Below are 21,845 nucleotides of genomic sequence, written 5' to 3' on the forward strand. Positions count from 1 at the left end.
CAAAAAGCCCAGTTACAATATGCCTGACAACACCTTGACACACCTGACAGCTTCTGGCACACTGTAATTTAGAGTGACGAGACCAAAATAGAGCTTTATGTTCACAACCATAAGCGCTACAGTGTGTTTGGAGAGGTGTCAACAAGACCTATAGTGAACAGAATACCATCCCCACTGTGAAGCGTGGTGGTGACTCACTGATGTTTTGGGGGTGTGTGAGCTCTAAAAGCATGGGGAATCTTGTGAAAATGGATGGCAAGATGAATGGAGCATATTATCAGAAAATACTGGCAGACAATTTAACTTATTCTGCACAAAAGCTGCACATGGGACACTCTTGGACTTTCCAGCATGACAATGACCCTAAGCACAAGGCCAGGTTGATTACAGTGGGTTGATCCAGTGGTTACAGCAGAAAAAGGTGATGGTTCTGGAGTGGAAATCAGTCTCCTGACCTTAATATCATCCAGCCACTCTGAGATCTCAAACGTGCGGTTCATGCAAGACGACCAAAGACTTTACATGACCTAGAGGCATTTTGCCAAGACATATAGGCAGTTATACCATCTGCATGAATTCGGAGCCTCATAGAAAACTATTACAAAGGTTTGCACGCTGTGATTGATGCTAAAGGGAGCAATACACAGTATTAAGAACTAAGGGTATGCAGACTTTGGAACAGGGGTCAGTACATTTCTTTCTTAGTTGCCATGTTTTGTTTTATGATTGTGCCATTCTGTTATGACCTACAGTTGAATGTGAATCCCATAAGAAATATGTGTTTTGCCTGCTCACTTATGTTTTCTTTACAAATTGTACATATATTGCCAATTCTCCAAGGGTATGCAAACTTTTGAGCACAACTGTAAATAACTACAGTCCAAACTATAAAATATTAGATAGTTTTCATGTATTTTGTTGCTACGCTAATACATTCGTATTAGGCTACATTTAGGCTACAATGAATATTAGCTGTGGATAACTTACTTCCAGACAGATATCTTATGATGAGTTGACAGATGTGTCAGCCTTTTATGGCAGGAGAAGCTGTTATAGAAACACTCTCCTCTGCCTAAACTCTGTTGCAACAATTACGTTAAGCCTACTGTGCAGAAGTATTATCACATTTTAAACCTAAACACCAGCACAGTCTCAAAGCCATAATGCCACTTCAATAGTAAATGTAATAATAAAGACGTTTTATAGTTTACTGATGGACAGGCTACGTTATAGAAATAGGACTGAATTGCTCTGGCGCCTTCTAGTAGTGATTTACGCTGTGGTGAAAATGAGTGAATACGTGCGGGACCGTCCAATTAATCGAGTCCTGACCAGTATCAGCAGTTCCCCTGCATTGCCCAAATAAAACGGAATCGTATAGAAAGAGTGTAATGCCAGCTGCAGGAGAGAGAGGATGACTCAAGTACTGCACCACACCACTAACAGTCCTGCTGGAGCATACGACATACGGCATATCTAACTCCAGACATATACAGTTTTCTTTAAGAGATAATGGTAAGTATTTGTGTTGCGGGATGGGTTGTCGCAGCATGCAGTCTTTTTACTGCATGGAATTACAGTAACCTTGAATATGTTGTAGCCTGCACGAGCCTACTGCTGAGTAGCCTACAGCGCAGCATGCGGACGAGACAGTAGTGGCGCAGGCGGGGTTATTTCTGGTTCGCTGCATATAACTATATACCAGACAACTAAAACGTTTAATATTGCATAGATGGTTGTCAAATAACTTAATATTATGCAGAAACGCACTTTTATTACACGAAGGCTATCATTTACTTATTATTCCGCAGGAACATTGCTTTTTTACGAGGGCTATCACTGTTTACTCTAACATTCAAGCGTATAGGTCATCATAGAGCAGCAAACTAGCCCAATTTTCTTTGACGTTTAAGCATGCCAGCGAGGTAAAATTAGTTTGATAGTGGACTTTCAGTAGTTAGCCAAAAAAAAACATTACTATGAAAATTGCGCATTTTGAATCAGGAGAGGATGCAAAACAACCCAAACATTATAATTTGTTAAAATGTGCCATGGCTCGGAAAATTATATATTCTGAATCAGTTTAGTATGGACTACAATCCACACCTTTAATTTATACGAAATTTCTAAATTTGAACTAAGTTTGGAAATTCGATAGTATCTACAAATAGTATCCGTGACTATGAAAATTATATATTATGAATCGGGCCGAGATTTCTAATATTACAAATTCAATAGGTTCTACCAAATGTGTAGCATGAATATAAAAATAAAAATGACTACAAGCCACTACTTTAATCTGGAAATGCAATATCTCCTACAAAAAGTGTGCCATGTCAAATGGTATGTTCGAAAACAATCCACATCTTTTAAAAAAAAAAATTATGTCAATATTCAAAACAAATCTATATGTATTTGGAAATTCAATAGCTTTTACTGAAAGTGTCCCATTATTGTAGGACATATTATTAAGAAGGGTTTAAAACAAATAAACGGTGCAAAATAATATTGTTACTTTTTCAAATTTGGATTATTTCTCTCAAATTACCAATAAATTAAATACAGAACTTTTCTTTACAACACTGAAAATATGACAGCTATTTTCACCTTTGACCTTTTAATGTTTGTTGACTTTTTGCAGATGATTAGTCAGCTAAACAACTTGATGACATTGGGCTAGAATGTGACCAATATCATCCATCATTTTTATAAGTGTCAGCCTCTATGCTGACACTTATTATGTATCCTGAACAATTCTTCTGGCAGTTTTGGCTGAAATCTTACTTGGTCTACCTGACCTTGGCTTGGTATCAAGAGATCCCTGAATTTTCCACTTCTTAATAAATGATTGAACAGTACTGACTAGCGTTTGCAAGGCTTTGGATATCTTTTTATTATATCCTTTTCCATCTTTATAAAGTTCCAATACCTTGTTACGCAGGACTTTTGACAGTTCTTTTCTGCACCCCATGGCTCCGTATCTAGCCTGCTCAGTGCATCCACGTGAGAGCTAACATACTCATTGACTATTTATACACAGACACTAATTGCAATTTAAAAAGCCACAGGTGGGTGTAATTTGCGTTTAAAGGCCATTTTCACCTGTGTGTGTCACCTTGTGTGTCTGTAACAAGGCCAAACATTCCAGGGTATGTATACTTCTGATCATGGCCATTCTGGTGATTTCTGTTATCATTATAATTTAAAAAGGAGCCAAACAACTATGTGGTTGGATGTAACATAGCACTGCGGCACATAGCACTGAAATCTTTAGGGCCATGTAGGTCTATTGACCTAACATCCAGTACATTTGGAAAGTATAAGGACCCCTTCACTTTTTCCAAATGTTGTTGAGTTACAGCCTTATTCCTCGCCAGGTCGAGTATATAAAGTATATGAACAATATATAAACTGTATATAAACTGCTTGTAATCATTCTACACATGTCACTACATTCCTGGTCCAATTGTTGGTACCACAGCTATCTTCGCGGATGGCCAGGCAACTAATGACGTCTGTGTTGTCTATCTGAATCTCCCGTTCTCTTACGTACCCTGAGGCCACTACACAGTCGTCACCCCAAATCAGTGAAGGCCAGCAACATATGTATCCTTAATTCTACACTAATATACAGGTCTGGAAAAAACGAAGAGACCATCATCACATAGGAGCACCTTGGAGGGCACTTAAACACATTTCCTCACAAATAGGAGCGTCCTAGAGGGCACTGCATCACAATTTCTCCAGAGTCAGACAAAATGTACAGCTCCGGAAAAAATTAAGAGACCACTGCGCCTTTTTCTTTCCTTTCCCAAAAAGTTGAAAAGGAAGTTTTTGAGTGAGGAAGAGAAGCTTTCAATTTGCAGTGGTCTCTTAATTTTAACCCTTCTGCTCCTCACTCAGAACCTTCCTTTTTAACTTTTTTGTAAAGGAAAGAAAAAGGTGCAGTGGTCTCTTAATGTTTTCCGGAGCTGTATGTATATTAGTTTGACATGGTTATAACAGGGAAGTTCAAGTTAGAAACTCTTCAGTCTCACTCTCAAAAACCGAGGCAGCCAGCAGCTCGGTAGGAACCGGTGCGTCGTTCCAAACTGGAGAGACAAAGCTTGCACCAGTGACGTGTGAAAGCCTAGCCTGGCCTCCAACCCTCTGCTCAGAACCATGTAAGCTGACAAAGCTAAACAAACCAAGCCTGGCAGTGAAACCCATGATGGACTACAAACGCCACAGGATTGTAGTTCAGCCATTCAGATTCAGAATACCTAATTTCATAGTCATGGCACACTCTTTAGTGGATCTATTTAATTTAAATTTGACAGATTGTACTCACTCTGACCCGATTCAGAATGTATCATTTTCATAGTCATGGAATGCTTGACTTCATAGCTATTGAGAAGAGAAAATAAATGTCCTCCGAATGTCCATAATAAAACTAACTCTACCTCTCAACATTTTATACAATCACATGAAGCTGGTAGAGCACCGCGGTTTCAATTGTGGGTCGAATGTTTTAGTTGGACAACTGACAAATATGCAAAAACAGAGGAGCTCACAATAGTGAAAGAATGCTTTTCTCAGCACTATGCAAACCGATTCTGCGCTTCACTACCTTACCACTCACATACTGTGCTACATTTGGTCTTCATATGTCCCATTTATCAAACCCTGGGAAATCATTTCTGATTAACTTTATGAAGGAAGTTCTCCAGCTGTAGTGCGGAGTGATGTTAGAGGCTCCATTACCTTGAAATGTCTAACTTCCATGTAATGATTTATAGACTAGCCATTAAGGCCGAAGAATGCCTTGTAGGACCATTGGGCAACACATCACCCTGTTTCATCACTCCCTCCCTTCCTGTCCGCCCCTTCTTGTCGCTCTCACCCTGTCCCTCCCTTCCTGTCTCTCCCCTGTGCCTCCCTTCTTGTGCCCCTCTCTCTCTCCCTTCCTGTCCCTCCCTACCTGTCCCTCTCGCTCCCTCACTGTTTCCCTCTTCCTCTCTGCCTCTCACTTCCTTCTTGTCCCTCCTCCCATCATGGCTTCCCACTTCCTCCCTACCTCCCAATCCCCTCCTGTCCCTCTCTCTCTGTCCCTCTCTGTCCCTCTCTCTCTGTCCCTCCCTGTCCCTCTCTCTCTGTCCCTCCCTGTCCCTCTCTCCCTGTCCCTCCCTGTCCCTCTCTCTCTGTCCCTCCCTGTCCCTCTCTCCCTGTCCCTCCCTGTCCCTCTCTCTCTGTCCCTCCCTGTCCCTCCCTGTCCCTCCCTGTCCCTCTCTCTCTGTCCCTCCCTGTCCCTCTCTCCCTGTCCCTCTCTCCCTGTCCCTCCCTGTCCCTCTCTCCCTGTCCCTCCCTGTCCCTCTCTCTCTGTCCCTCCCTGTCTCCTTTTGCAGCTCGTCGTACACCCCCTGTCCTTGGGGACAGTAACTTGTTTGGTTCTAGCCTTTGCCCTCTTTGCGACCTCCCTTCCAACCAATGTTGAGAAAGGAAGGAGGAAAGTTGTTCATGTACTCGGTAAGATCCCTCCGTCTTCTATCCCACACATTTTACAGGACATTTACAGGACTGCAATTCAATAGTTTTTTCACATTGAGGGGGAGTCAAAAAGAGCTGTTGTCTGTTTCAAAAGTGAGTTGACAAATATTATATATCCTCCAGGATTATTGGCAGACAACTTTAGAGAATTTAAATTCTTTACAATTAGGTAGGGGTACATTTTCCCTAGCTAATTGTTGAAAAATTGTATCTACTTAATTGCCAAGCAGAGTTAGTTGATTTGAACTCTGAGAAAAATCTCAAAGCTGTGAAGAAAACCCATTGGAAACTTTCTGATGCTGTATTGGCAACCAGTTACGGTGCACATGCCTGAGATTCCAACCTGGAAGGTTAGATTCCATTTTGCACATGCTTGCTACGCTGTCCATGATTTACATTTCAGTGTTGTTCTGAGCCCAGCTTAATAACAACCAGCTATAATTTTTGATTGTAAGTGTTATGAAGTCTTCATAATAAGCAAAGTCTTAGAATGAGAATCAGTGTTAGTTGTTGCTCAGTTACCCTGAGAGAAGCGGACTCATACAAAGCCAGGCTGACCTTTGTAATGTCATTCTAACAAGTAGTCACCTACTCTTTGCTCCTGTCCACTAGCAACAACTCATCTTAAACAACTGGGGAAGTGTCAGTATAGTTCCACCTACATGTCGTATTGATTCCCAGGCTTAATTGTGGACTGAACAAGGCTAGAAAGGTGGAGTCGGTGCAACATTCTGGAATGAAGGTCAACCCAGGTTGTGTCACAGAACAAGTCTGGGATCTGGTCTTATTATGAAACACAGGTGTCTAAGATCACGTCACCCCTTTAGCCCTCACTGTTGAAAGGATTGTGGAGTTTCCCTTTCCACATACGGTACTAATAAATCATATACACTTCCATCATACTGACTGTATAACTTAAGTGTGGATGGTTTCTATAATAGTAATAATGGCCTTATATACAGCTCTGGAAAAAATTAAGAGACCACTGCACCTTTTTCTTTCCTTTTCAAAAAAGTTGAAAAGGAAGCTTTTGAGTGAGGAACAGAAGGGCTAAAATTAAGAGACCACTGCAAATTGAACACTTCTGTTCCTCACCTAAAACTTTCCTTTTCAACTTTTTTGGAAAGGAAAGAAGGTCTCTTAATTCTTCCCGGAGCTATATATATATATATATATATATATATATACTGTATATCACACTGTGTTAATGAGTTTTTTTCCTCCAGAGGATGACACGGGGGCAGTAATTGTTCAGACTGCCCCTGGTAAAGTGGTCACCCACCGTGGAGGCTCCATCACCCTGCCCTGCCGCTACCACCACGAACCAGAGGGCTCCGACCCTAACCGCATCCGAATTAAGTGGACCAAGGTGACAGACGCACTGGTGTTTGAGGACGTGTTTGTGGCCCTGGGCCTCCAGCAGAGGGTGTTCGGGTCGTACCAGGGCCGTGTATCCCTGGAGCAGAATGGACCGGGGGATGCATCAGTCATTATCCACAACATCACCCTGGAGGACTATGGCCGCTATGAGTGTGAGGTCACCAATGACATGGAGGATGACACAGGGTTCGTCAACCTGGATCTAGAAGGTCAAGGATTAAATTGAAGTTTGCTTGTTACAACCAAACTTCTGTTCACTTTTTTTTTGCAATGCCCCCAACCAGTTTCCTTGTCTTTCCTTGAATGTGTGTGAAAATCGATGGAGAGTGTGTGTGGTTCAGTGTTCGTGGGGGGAGTGTGTGGTTCAGTGGTCATGGGGGGAGTGGGTGGTTAAGTGTGTCTATGAAGAATGTGTGTGCCTGTGTGGCCATGGAGAGTGTGTGTGGTTAAATGTGTGCTTGGAGAGTGTGTGTGGTTAAATGTGTGCTTGGAGAGTGTGTGTGGTTAAATGTGTGCTTGGAGAGTGTGTGTGGTTAAATGTGTGCTTGGAGAGTGTGTGTGGTTAAATGTGTGCTTGGAGAGTGTGTGTGGCTCTGTGTCCATGGGGAGAGTGAGTGATTAAATGTATCCATGGAGAAAGTGTGTAGTTAAATATGTCCATGGAGAGAGTGTGTGGTTAAATATGTCCATGGTGTGTGTGGTCAAATGTGTCCTTGGAGAGTGTGTGTGGTTGAATGTGTCCATGGAGAGTGTGTGTGGCTCTATGTCCATGGAGAGTGTGTGGTTAAATGTGTCCATGAAGAGTGTGAGTGGTTCAATGTCCATGGGGAGAGTATGTGGTTAAATGTGTCCATGGAGAGCGTGTGTGATTGAATGTGTCCTTGGAGAGTGTATGTGATTGAATGTGTCCTTGGAGAGCGCGTGTGGTTAAATGTGTCCAAGGAGAGAGTGTGTAGTTAAATGTGTCCAAGGAGAGAGTGTGTGGTTGAGTTTCCATTGAGAGTGTGTGTGGTTGAGTTTCCATGGAGAGAGTAATGAGTATGTGGTAAAATGTGACCATGGTGAGTGTATGGTTGAGTCTCCACGGAGAGAGTGTGGTTGAGTATCGATGGATAGAGTGTGTGGTTGAGCGTATCCATGGAGAGTGTGTGTGACTGAGTGTGCGAACAGTGTGTAGATAAGCCATGAAGAGTGTAATAGGGCTCTGAGGTGCAGATGAGGGGAGGAAGCAGGGAAAGAGGCAGTTAGTTTAACAGTCTGATGGCCTTGGGGCAGACGTGTCTTTCTGTCTAGGTAGTGCTGCTCCTGCAGGCGTTTTAGTTGCTAAGTATTTCTTCACTGAATAGCTTCCTTATAGTTCAGTATCTCCTTCCCCAGGTGTGGTTTTCCCCTACTACCCCCGGGTGGGGCGCTACAAGCTCAACTATCAACAGGCTGAGGATGTGTGTAAGGAGCAGGACGCCATCCTGGCCTCCCATGCCCAGCTCCACAAAGCCTGGCTGGAGGGACTGGACTGGTGCAACGCAGGCTGGCTGGAAGACGGATCCGTTCAGTACCCCATCTCCCATCCTCGTGACCAGTGTGGCCGCAAGGACACCCCTGCGGGGGTCCGCAATTACGGCTACAGGCACAAAGAGGATGAGCGCTATGACGCCTTCTGTTTCACGTCCAACCTCAATGGTACGTGTCTGTGTGTGAGTGTGTCTGTATCTGTGCCTGTGAATGAATCTGTGTGTCGGTTTTCTTTCTTTGAACAGAGGTGATGTAGTGGTGTGTCTCACAGGTAGGTTAGGGTGAAGCCCTCAAATTTATTTTTGCCTCATTGCCTCTGCCTCTTCAGTGATTTCAGATCTGTACAGAAACGATGCAGGGCGTATTGATATGCAGCCAGCGGGGGAGCAGTGCCTGCCTCTGATCTTTGCCTGTGATCCCAGAGGCCCAAGGCCATTGGATTTTGTGTTGATTCTGCCCTCTTAAAAGGGCCAAAGGGTCTTCTGGCTACGCTTTTATCTTTTCTCCTTTGATTTCCATCAACAGTTGCTCACAGCAGCGGCAGGGAGAAAAGTCTACTGTTTCTAGGGATCAGACTTATTAGGGTGCCAGAGGAAAGTAAAAGGCAAAGTTTTTGGGGCATTGCTGCTACAGTGCCAGTCTACTGTACTTTTCGTGACAGAATGATTAATCTGTTACCTTGGAATATAAAATATTCAATTTGGAGAAACATGTTTCATGGGTACAGCGATAGATTGTGACAATGTCGTGAAGAAATAACATTTTGTGCATTGCGGAAAAACATTTATTTGATTTTTCTACTTCTTGGAAGGAATAAAATGAAGAATGTTATTTTCTTAAACATTACATAATGTTAAAGTACCTATGTCAACAATAGCAACTATCCGCACTAGAGCAGCAGGAAATAAAAGTCCAACGTTAGCCTGGTACTTTATAGTGAAGACGCCAAAGTATTGTCAAGATGCCAAAGTATTGTCATTGCCTCCCATGGGGGGTTAATTGAAGTCAAGTCTGTCCAGAGATGTTGGCTATATTCAGAAGCAATTATGGGAGACACCGTTGCACTGACCAGCTGAAACACATTTATACATTAACCCTTGGGGAGATGTGAGGCAATATTCAGGCAACAGCCATATACTGGAAACAAACAGAAAATGTATAGTCCAATGATGCTGGCATCAGTTTTGTGGTAGGAACCCATTTGGTTAGCTAACTTGTTCATTCCTTTCTGTAAAAACTGAACTTGATGGCTTCCTTTCAGCGCTCAACACTTTCTGTAATTATTATCCCGTAACTGACTTCTTAAAGGCAATGAGAAGTCTTCATGGGGAAAGATGAAAGTAGGAGTGATTTTTGGTGCAGGTACTGTCCACTACCACTACTTTAGATTTTGAGCAGCAGTTGGATGTTTGGTTGATTTGCGATTCGGAACACATCCTCTGGGCCGAGGTATCAGACTGGTATTAAGGCTGTGAAAACATCTCTCCTCACAGAGAGTCTGTTGCTGTCTCATCAATATGGATATAGATTTCTATCAAAATGGCATAAACTTCTAAGTAGCCAGTCTCAAACACATAATGTAACTGTTTCACAAACCTTTGTCAAAATCCCCAAAACAAATTATGAATTTGAACAAATACAAAGGATGATAAGCTAATAAATGTAAAATGACTTTTAATGTAAAAAAATTTTTTATGAATGTTTTCAGAGATTTCTGACTTGCATTACATTCAATCTGTAAAATGCGGGGGATAAATGCTGTAACATTCATACAAAAAATATTCAACATAAAAAACGGTCTTACATTTATTTGCTAATCATCATTTGTTTTTGTTAATGATTCATTATTTGTTTTTGGATTTTAACGTGTTTGTGAAACTGTATGCATATATTTCTTGACAGTGATTTTTATTTGACAGTTGCATTATGTATTTGTGACTCGCTGTATATACTTGTGACTCGCTACTTACTTGTGAATCTTTCTCCATACATCAAGCTCTCCCCCTATGTTTTTCTCTCACAGCCCTGAACATTTCTCACATTGTAGTTCTACCTCTGTCTCGTCCTCTTTCTCACCCTCTGTCCAACCCCTTTCATAACCTTTGATCACTATGTCTCTCCCTCTAAAATACACACACTCTCCTCCATTCCCCTCTTATCCAGGTAAGGTGTATTTCCTGAAGCGGTTTAAGAAGGTGAACTATGCCGAGGCGGTAAAGGCCTGCGTGCGTGACGGCTCAGTGGTGGCCAAGGTGGGTCAACTCTATGCTGCCTGGAAAATCCAGCTGCTGGACCGCTGTGAGGCTGGCTGGCTGGAAGATGGGAGCATACGCTACCCTATTGTCAACCCACGCACACGCTGTGGAGGGCCTCAACCCGGTGTCCGCCACCTGGGCTTTCCTGACTTGAAGTTCCGCATCTACGGTGTCTATTGTTTCCGCAGCAATGAAGAGAATGTCAATGGTGTGGTTGGGAAGCCGACACGGCGCCCAGGGAAGAACAGCAAGGATATCCAGATGAACACTACTACTACCAAAACCCTATAGAGGGAGAGAGGATTGCTAAAATCCCTGCTGCCACAACATGGCTATATTCATTACTTTAACTATATCCATTACTTTAACAACATGGCTGACAGGACATTGTTCAATTAGAGACATAATGTTTATCTCTATCAGTTCCATATTTGGTGTGTCAGTAATGTTGAGAATATTACCACTGTGTCGCAGATTGGCTTAGCTAGTCACTGCAGCTGATCATAGGCTTTCAGGCACATTAGGATTAGAAAGTGTTTTATTAACGTTACTCTCTGCTAGAGTCTGAAGAAGCCACAGGCTAGATGGGGCCTCAGACTTCACAGTGTGTTTGGGTTCTCCATGTGGCTTCATTCTCTGAAGGAAAGGTCCTTTGCGATAGGCACTCAACTTCAAGCATTGCCAGTTGGAGTTGGCCGCAGACACGGACAGACAGAATGAGAGACACAACGACAGACAACTACAGCTACTATTCATTATGTCTGTCTGAGTGTAAAGATTGCTGCACATTGAGACAGACTCTCAGAGGATGATGACGAGCTTTAGGGCAGACTCCTCATGCTGGATCTATCTATTTTTGTTGCTAGGGGCCAGCATGATGCCTAAGTTTTGCCTTTCGGGTTTTACTGCACCCCAGTCGCCTGCATTTAGCCAGATGTCATGTTCTGGTAGAGACATGTTAAGGAATGAATAGTTTTCCCTAAGTCAGTAAATAAGTGCTCGCAATCATACCAGAGCTTAGTATAGTAAAGAATATTGCTGTTGCGATAAGGTCACTTTATGACCACATGCTTAGTAAGCATGTTTAACTGGGAGCTGATTTTAGTAACTGGGACTGAACCAACTTAACTATGCTAAAGATGCTTCAATTGCTGCTTGATTACCTCATGTATTGATTGATTGCACTATTTGTTGAATTGTGAAATAGCACAGTTTTAGCTGTATTGGTTGTTATCTTGATGTGGACCCCAGGAAGAGTGGCTTCCGCAAATGACAGCAGCTAACGGGAATCCTAACAAAAATATTAAAATATAATCTATGGACGCATCCATTTTTAGGGCTGTATTTTTGTGCTACGATACACAAGCAACAAATGAGATCTTGAAAATGTTGTTGATTAAAACGTTTTCATTCTGTGAGATTGTCTATGCATATTTATCATCTCCGTCTCTTGTCTAGAAGTGTTTGATTCTGAGTAACAGTGTGAGGACAGGCATTAGTGGAAAAACACTTGGTGCAATGCCAACACAGAAATTACAATGTAATTTCCATAGCAACAGTCTAAATGAGCTCAAATCAAGTTCAAGGCAAACCAACAACATCAAATAATCATTCTGCTAAGTGATAAATTTGAGCGAATTAAATTGGGATACGGATGAACTGTAGCTACATTCTACACAGTTTGAAGTAAAAGTATGTTTGTTTAGACATTTTAAAGACACATTCAAATGCCATGAAAACATTATGAGAGGACATCAGGAAAAAAAACATGCAGATTAAAAAGTAGATTGAGCGCATTTTGGTCTCAAAGTCCTGCTCAAAAAAGCAATAGGATTTAGGCCTAACGTTTTGACCGTGATTTGTGACGCCACAAAGGTTGCTTTTTTACTTTTTCAAGCCTTTTTCCACTATATATTGTGCTCTATATCCACATCTCATGTGCAATTCCGATCTCTCCCTTAGTGTTTATTATAAGGTTCCATACCAGGAATTTGGAGTCCACTGGCAAAGAAATTGATTAAGTGTAGTTTGGCCCAGGGGCATGAAGGTGACCAGAAAGGCTTGTTACTGTCCACCCTTGCTGTCTTGCCAGGTGGGCTCTCATCGCCACTGGGATACCCTCCCTCAAATGCCATTCGGGGGCGGAGTCACTGGCTGGCTGTTGTCTCTCTGTTGTGCACTTGTACAATTGGACTGTACTCTGATGGCAATACTCAGCCCTCATTAAGGGTGGTTGCAGTGGGTGGGGGTCCCTTTGGTTGATGCTTGGCAATGTGGGTGGATTGATTTCCTGCTTGTTGGGCCCTGTCTGGGGCCTCCCCCGGATTGGGCCACAGTGTCACTGGACCCCCCTGTCTCAGCCCCAAGGTCTTATGCTGCTATATTATTGTGCTGTGGGAGTATGGTCAGTTCTCCTTCTCCACTATAAATCCCTGTAGATCTAAGGAAAACATTTTTGAAATGTCTCTGTCTCCTGCCGTTTTAAACTTAGGAGGACATGAGGTCTTGGCCCACACCTGAGGAGTACCAGCCTTGAAAGACCCGTTGCTGTCCCTGCCCAAAGTCCTCCTGGTTGTGTTGCAGATCAAGAAGATACCTGACGATTTCAGCTGCCACTGTGCTGACACCTCCCCCTCCCCCGTGTTGTCTCTGTCCTTGTCCATCTGGTCATGCTTCTGACCTGGACTAAGTTTAAATAGACTCTGGACTCACCTGCATTTATTAGTTATTACAATTAGTACTCTTAATATGTTCACCCGGCACAGCCAGAAGAGGACTGGTCACCTCTCTGAGCCTGGGTCCTCTCTAGGTTTCTTCCTAAATTCCGACCTTCTTAGGGAGTTTTTCCTAGCCACTGAAATTCGACACTACTGTTGTTTGCTCCTTGGGGTTTAAGGCCAGGTGTTTTGTAAAAACACTTTGTGACAACTGCTGATGTAAAAAGGGCTTTATAAATACATTTGATTGATTTTTTATTGTTTGAAATTAAATGAATTAACAAAGGCTATGAGCCCTGAGTCATCATGACATTTAAAATTCATGTTATTAATAAATGATCTATTCATCATAACAATGAGGCACGCTCGACTGATCTAGTGTTGGTTCTCGGAACGCTTGATTTCAGATATGATTAAGTGATTATTAATATCTACTGTATCTAAATCTTACAATTCACTTTAAGACAAATTAGGCCATCTCCTTTATGATTTTAAGCAAAGGAAAGACTTCTGCCTCTGCCAGCAATGGGTTATAACGTCTGGGGGGAAAAGGATGCTGTGTTTGGTGTAGAATATGAATAAGAACGTTAGAAGATGCTACAGTATGTAAACTAGGAAGATTCTTGGCTTTAATGTCATTGTAGTGGGGACCAAGTTCATATATATTGTCCTTAGACTTGAGAGAGCAGAGGGAAGGAGGAGAGCATTACAGAAAACCTTGACATGGTGGATCTTTAACAGACGAAATGTCTATTTTCATTTAACCATGAATATTTTTTCCCTTGGGTTTAAATGAAATTAGGTCACCCTGTAAGAATAAGTAGGTCCCCAGAGTAAATACAAGAGAATCTGACAAAGTAGGCTTCCATCTGTGTCTTTGACAGGGGTGAGGTCTTCATAACGTTAGACTGTGCTAAGAGAGAAACAAGGTAAAGAAGAGAGGAAGACAGAGGTAGAGTAGATGCTGGTATCTCTCACTGCAGAGTAGACACTGGTATCAGTCACTTCACACTGGTATCCTTCACTGCAGAATATACACTGGCATCAGTCAATGTAGGCACTGGTATCCCTCACTGTAAACGCTGGTATCAGTCAATGTAGACACTGGCATCCCTCACTGTAGGGTAAATTCTGGTATCAGTCACTGTCGACACTAATATCCCTCACTGTAAAGTAGAAGCTTGCATCTCTCACTGGTATCACTCATTGGCACACTTTAAAGGAGCATCATCACCTTTCAAGACACATGAGATGAAATGTATTGAAAATGTATTTGATTCTACAGGTCATACTATGAAGGGGCAGGTTTCCGGGTTTTCTAGGATACATTTTACATTTTGTTTCAGGACTGTGGCTTAATTTGAATAACCACAGAAACAGAGACACATATGGACAACATTGACACATAAAAACATAAAAAATAATTTAAATAATACCCCATTTTGCCCATCTTCTCAAATGCTTTATGCATTCTATGCACGCTTTTGGAATTTGCAGAGTAGATGCTGGGACACATAACACATTAGAAAGAGTTGGTTAGATACGACTAATTGGCTAAATGTGAAAAAAAGAAAAGAAAAAAGTTTCCCTGGAGCGTCTGCCTTTAAATCTGTAGCTCTGCTGAGGTAATTTAAAGTGTTAACCATCTAATAGGACAATGTTTGAATATGAATTCACTTTGGCCTCGCCATAGACCTCCAGATGAAAGAATACCGTGCCTGTTTGCTTAACTCACCCACTGAGCCGGCTGTGTAAGTCCTGCTGTTGTGTTGCGACTGGAAGCTGTCACAGGCACAGATCAAGAGTGAGCATGCTGCTTTTGCTCGCTGGACTGTTTAAAGAATCCCAGACTGGGTCGGCAAAGAGAAGCAGGAGGTTAATGAAACAATTCAATACTTTTTTTCGGCAGGAATGAGGAACTGTTTGTTTTGTGTTTGTGTCTTTTTGTCTGTCAGTCAGTCTGTTTGTCTGACAGAGGAAAGGAGGGGAGAGAAAAGGAGGGCAAGGGGGAGAGAGAGGGAGAAAGAGTGAGGGGGTTATGGAAAGGAGAGAGAGAGGGAGAAAGTGTTGAGAGACTAGGGGGAGAGAGATGAGGGGGAGAGGGGAGAGAGAAAGAAGATACTGAGGGCGGGAGCCAAAATGGGAAAGAGAATGGGTGAGGGATGTAGATTGAGGGGAACCCAGACTAACTCAAGGCTAGCAGGCCATAAATAGGGATCAGAAGGGGAAATTGGCTGCTGTGGAAGCTATTCTGTTGCTGTTGGAAAACTGGGAATTGAGTAGGCCCAGGGATGTATGATACTGACCCAATCTCTCTCCATGCATGCTCTAAACTCACTACGCCTACCGCAGTCTCAGAAAGACAATCTATTTTGTAGCTCGGAGTTCAACAGAACACTACACAAGAGTTACACAGATGATAATAAATTGGACTTTTGCTAGCTTTATAGTCTGGGTATATCACAGTACCGGTCTTCCGATACAGTCTACAACTGTATAGACTGTCTAGTGATTTACAGTATGGCGGTCGACTTGATATTACAATATAACACTCAAAGTCTGCTACTAACAAAGCACACCCAACCCCAGATATATGGCGCAGTGCAGAAAAGTATTGTATGGCATTAAATAAATCATGGTGTGTTGCCCATTGCCTGTATAGCTCGCCTTGCCAAAGTGTGAAAATCGTGTTGCAGAGCGAAGCGGTAAGCTGCTTAATGAATCAGATTTCCGGATCATCAGTCGTAGACACACAGAAATACAGCTGGGGAAACAGCCGCCCGAGAGCGCGAGCCTGGCCAATGAATACTGGCTCAGGATCACGTTTCTCCGGCTTTGCGTCGCACACTGCTTGAAAAGCTATTAGCAGCTGGTGCTTTGCCATCTGCAAAGACATCATTATCGTTGTAAATGCAGTTGCACTGGTGAAGCTCAGGAGACTGGCCTATTCATCAAAGTAGCTGTGGGAAAGATAAATGGACTTAAGATGGACATTAACCTTTTGGTTTGGCTAAGCTGTAGGGCTCACCAGTTGTTGGGGTAAGCTATTGTATTGCTTACTTACTATACTATTACTTATTGTGAAAAGAAAATGTCTTTGTTGACTGTTTAGGATGCTAAACTTTATGTTATTAGCAAGATACTTTGGATTATATCCAAGGTCCCCCACTGATTGTCATTGTCAAATGGTCAACGGTGGGCAGACACAAAAACCAGATCAGCTTGCGTGATTAGGGGAGGATCTTCATTGTAACACCTCTGATCTCGGACCCAAGTCCCTTTCAAATAGCACAAGTGAGGACAAAATATTGATCTACACAAATTAACCTCAGAAATGACTTTTAAAACTATGATATGTATATGAGCCTTAGCGTAATGAAATGCTTCGACTGATCCAAACCCGGAGCAGTTGTGTGGAGGGAGAGCTGGAGGTCACATTCAGTAAAATCCTCAGCAGCCTTCCTAATGACTGAAGGTTGTCCTTGGAACTCAAACAGCCTACCAGACAAAACACATTATTTAGTGTGTCTTAGAAGTCTTTGAAATCCCTTTTTCAGTGACCCAATCAAAACCCAGAGGCAGGACTGGCGGTGGAGATCCACATGTTGTCAAGGCACCAGTGGTAAGGAGTGATGCAGCACTCTAGGGAAGATGAAGAAGTGTATAGCAAACATGTCTGACATTGACGGATTTCCCAGTTAATACTGTAAATGTTAATATGCTCTGCCATTTTGAGAATGTTTCAGCGAATTGGGAATTTGTGTTATCTTTAAAAGGAAGCAAGACATTAATGTGCTTAATGGCACATGCAACACATGCACAAACAAACGATTCTGAAGCCTTAAATCCGAAAGAGCAAGCACCAAGAAGGAATTGCTGCAACTGGCACAGTACCTAGACGTCCAACCCCAGGTTTGGGCAGTCCTCCCTAGAGAAAACCCCATACACTTTGTTTCTTGGTACCAAACATTTCTGGTTATCTATAAACTAATCTTAGGCAACACGCAGAACTCAGTTTTCAGCCAGCAATTAAGTCTGTTTTAGGTCTGTCTCATCCTAACATCGTTAGTGCCATCATGGACAACAAAACTCTCTCAACTGTCTGTACATTTTAGACTTCGACAGCACCAAACACAGGTTGGCCTCTACATCTAAGTAACAAAATTAAATTACTTTCCCTTTCCCAGAATGTCCTTATATAAATACCTAAATCATATTTTTTTTTACTTTCAATGTTTTCTTTTCTTTGTAATCAGGATGTATTCAGGATGGACCACCAGCAAAGAGCAACTCTATGAGAATTACATCATTTTCACCCAAATGTCAGATAGAACATTAAACCCATGAGTCCCATGGCCCAACTTTTAACAGAATTGGCCTCTTTGCATTGGAGAAATGAATACTTTTAGCAATATTGCAATTTGTCTTCTTTGCGAGGCCAGAAATATCAATAGCCTGCTACTCCATGTCATGGTAAATATTCAGAACCTTCGTTCTAACGTAACGAGAGAAAATGGTTTGCCCAAGGCTTGAATGGCACAAATGAATGACTTTGCTTGTTTTATTTACATAAGCATACCTTGGGGGAGGTTCAGGTAATTTCATGGATTAATAGTAAGATTATAACACACAGAGAAAGATCTTTACCCAGACATGTTGGCCCCTTAAGTCATTGTGCGCACAGAATAATTATTTGCCCAAAGCTTGTTTAGTGTTGCTTTGTACTTCTTCATCTGTAAAGCTGTCCTTGGTCTTTCTCCAAAACCCTTACAAGAATCACAAAGGAAGGAGAAATTGTTGGTATTGTTACATTTCAATAACAAAACTTGTGGTTGGATAATACAACCTTGTTTCCAAATGCAAATAAAACAGAATGCAGTATTGTGCAAACAATTTATCCCTATTTTCTATTGAAAATAGTACAATCACTTTTCCTTTTAACAATGCATCTGTATGCATTTGGGAACTGAGTAAATCAATTGCTTTAGTTTTGAAAGTGAAATGTATTCCCATTTTGCTTGATATAGAATTGCCGCTGCTCAACAGTCCGGGATCTCCTTTGTTGTATTTTCTGTTTCATAATGTGCCAAATGTTTTCAATGGGTGACCGGTCTGGACTGCAGGCAGGCCAGTTAAGTACCCAAACTCCTACTACGGAACCATGCTGTTGGAATATGTGCACAATGTGGTTTGGTATTGTTTTGCTGAAATATGCAAGGCCTTCCCTGAAAAAGACATGGATGGCAGCATATGTTGCTCCAAAACATGTATATATTATTCAGCAATTAATGGTGCCTCCACAGATGTGCAAGTCACACATACCATGTGCACTAATGCACATTTGAACACTGTGCGCTGGTAAGCAGCCAAATGGTTCCTCTTCTCTTTAGTCTGGATGTACACGGCATCCATGGCTCCCGAAAACTATTTCACATTTTTATTTGCACTTTGCCTCAGTCCATTTTAATGAGCGTTGGTGGTTCTGGATCTTGTTTATGTATGGTTTCTTTGCATGGTAGTTTGAACTTGCATTTGTGGATGCAGTGACGTGACGTACTGTGTCCATAGACAATGGTTCTCAGAAGTGTTCCCATGCAGTGATTCCCACTACAGAATCGTGCCTGTTTTAATGTGGCCTTGTCCCTTGCACACACAGAGTTCTCCGGATTCTCTGAGTCTTTTAATGATATTGAGATCCCCAAACTCTTGGAAATTTTACATTGAGAAACATTATTCAGTCGGAAAAGGGTGGCTTGCCCACTTCAGGTTGGTGGAGAGTGCCTGCCTCAAGTGGAGGAGTTTAGTATCTAGGGGTCTTGTTCATGAGTGAGGGAAGGATGGAACGGGAGATTGACAGACGGATCGGTGCAGCATCTGCAGTAATGCGGTCGATGTATCGGTCTGTCGTGCTGAAGAAAGAGCTGAGCCGCAAGGCGAAGCTCTCGATTTACCGGTCAATCTACGTTCCTACTCTCAACTATGGTCATGAGCTTTGGGTCATGACCGAAAGGACAAGATCCCGGATACAGGCGGCCGAAATGAGCTTACTCCGCAGGGTGGCTGGGCGATGCCTTAGAGATCAGCTCAGAGTAGAGCCGCTGCTCCTCCACATCGAGAGGGGTCAGCTGAGGTGGTTTGGGCATCTGTTTCGGATGCCTCTGGAACGCCTTCCTGGGAAGGTGTTCCGGTCCCGTCCCACCGGGAGGAGACCCAGGGGAAGACCTAGGACACGCTGGAGGGACTATGTCTCCCGGCTGGCCTGGGAACGCCGTGATGTCCCACCGGAAGAGCTGGAGGAAGTGTCTGGGGAGAGGGAAGTCTGGGCATCTCTGCTTAGACTGCTGCCCCCGCGAGCCGGCCCCGGATAAGCGGAAGAAAATGATGATGATGATATTCTTAAACTTTTGTAATATTTGCCTACGCAGTCATTCACAGAGTGGTGAACCCCTCCCCATCCTCACTTCTGGAAGGCCCATCCTCTCTAGAATGTTACTGACCTGTTGCCAATTGATGTAATTAGTTGTGTGATAAGCCACCAGGTTTAGTTTTTAGCATTACACAACTTTTCCAGGCTTTTTCCAGTCTATGTCCCAACTTTTTTTAAATGTGTTGCTGGCATTAATTTCAAAGTGGGCATATATCTTTCAAGAAACAATATCATGTCTCAGTTTCAACATTTGATATGTTGTCTTTGTACTATTTTCTATTGAATATATGGTTTACATGATTTGTACACAATTACCATACTATGGTGACACAACACATTACTGACAGCTGTATACATTATTAGACCAAGTTACAAGAACACAAACAACAGGACAATACCATATAAATGATCCAATCAAAGTTTTTTATTGACCATTTGTCTTGTAAAGAATATCATACAATATGACAGGACTGGAATTAATAAGAACATCAATAAATACGGATTAATACTTGAGGACCAGATTCACACAGCCCCTGTCCAGATCATCGCCATTGTCATATTCACACAGCACCTCTGAAGCACTGTGATGTTTCACGTTAGGCCTCCTCACAGGAAGTGTTGAACATCTCCTTGGGATGAAGCGGCAGCAGCAGCATAGAAACAGTGTTCTGTCTCCTCAGACTGCCTGGTGAGCTGAGTGTTGGGCACTGAGCCTGTATGAACAAGGTCCAGGGAGTCTAAGCAACAAACACACCCAGTTCAAAGGATTAAAAAAATCCCACAGAGTATTTACATCACAGAGAGGAGAGGAGGAGAGGGGTCTCGGGTGCTACGCGTCTGGACCCCTCAATTCCCATTCTCAGCGTAGCTTTTTCCTTTGAGAAAGTGCTGGTTTCTTGACAGTGACAGTTAACTCAGCTTACAGTGTAACTCTTTACAGTACTGTACTGAGTGTAACTATATATATAAAAGGGGCAAATAAGCTCCTAACGGCTAATGTTTAGAAATAATTTAAACAGTCCAGATGAAACACATTCTAGGTAAGTAGTAGGACTGTATATCAATTAGAATGGATAATAAATTAACATGTCAGTGTTCTGTGGTTATAACTCCGCATAAAGACTGATTAGTAGATGTGTGTGTAACTGTAAATGTCTCTGCTATGGGAACTGATCCTGGGGTCAAAACAATCACAAACACACACAATGTAGAGGGGGATCTAGAGTAGACTGAAAAAACACATAGACAGAAAATGGCATCTGGCAACCGAAACACAAATTAACAATTAAATGAAAGCCAGCTTGCAAAGACACTGAGGAGGATAGCTATAGCAGTTGACAAATATACAGTGGGCCTATCGATTCATACTGCCAGTCTCACAGACCCCTAACTGGAGTACCTCAGACAGACTAACCATGAAATCAATGAATTGTCCGTTTGCTGAGACAACACAAAGACAACAGATTCAATAGTCGTTCTCCAGTCTGGTTAGCTTGTAATTGCCAAATGGTATAAAGTTGTTTCTAGCAACAACAGCAAAAATCGCTGGTAAAAACAGCTATATTATTTTGCCTACCTTTTCTGATGCCTCAGGTATTGTGGCTCTCATAGAGTGTATGCCCTCTCCTAGGGTTGGTAACAGCTGACACCCTACTCTCTCACTCTCTCTCTCTCTCTCTCTGTTAGAAGGCAGATGGAGGGAGGACACCACTGGTAGTTGACGGTCTGGAGACAGCACTGACACACTTGTGGCTTTCAGGCTTTGTCTGCTGCTACAGAGCTGTCATCCGAGTCACACGCATTGCTATAGAAAGCAGCTTGTAATGAGATGACAGTGAGCTACAGTAGAGAGCTGTGTGGGGGTTTAGTGTCAAGATGACCTGTCTTCACTGTGCTACAGGGAAGCAGCAGTGAGAGGAGGGGGGGGGGGGGGGCTGGGGGGGCTGAGGGAGGCGAGACCGGAGTGAAATGAGGACGAAGAGGGGGAGGGAGATGAGAGAGAAAAGAAGAGAGAGATAGGAAAGGAGA

At 42.6% G+C, this 21,845-nt stretch overlaps 1 protein-coding gene across 1 annotated transcript; it reads left to right on the forward strand.

The window, feature by feature from the left end:
* Positions 1-1,348: 1,348 nt before the first annotated feature.
* Positions 1,349-12,091, forward strand: hapln4 (hyaluronan and proteoglycan link protein 4). Its single transcript, XM_010871572.4, has 5 exons — positions 1,349-1,515; positions 5,385-5,505; positions 6,753-7,115; positions 8,284-8,586; positions 10,582-12,091. Exons 1-5 carry the CDS (start codon positions 1,513-1,515, stop codon positions 10,962-10,964), a joined length of 1,173 nt encoding a protein of 390 aa, XP_010869874.1. The 5' UTR covers positions 1,349-1,512; the 3' UTR covers positions 10,965-12,091.
* Positions 12,092-21,845: the final 9,754 nt, after the last annotated feature.

Source organism: Esox lucius, chromosome 8 (genome assembly GCF_011004845.1).
Source record: "Esox lucius isolate fEsoLuc1 chromosome 8, fEsoLuc1.pri, whole genome shotgun sequence".
Classification (NCBI taxonomy): domain Eukaryota; kingdom Metazoa; phylum Chordata; class Actinopteri; order Esociformes; family Esocidae; genus Esox; species Esox lucius.

What these genes read in the sequence shown, in the direction of transcription:
- hapln4 (XM_010871572.4), top strand. An exon ending in CGTCAACCTGGATCTAGAAG is followed by an intron (nt 7,116 to 8,283) that starts GTCAAGGATTAA and finishes CTCCTTCCCCAG; the next exon opens with GTGTGGTTTTCCCCTACTAC. An exon ending in TTTCACGTCCAACCTCAATG is followed by an intron (nt 8,587 to 10,581) that starts GTACGTGTCTGT and finishes CCTCTTATCCAG; the next exon opens with GTAAGGTGTATTTCCTGAAG.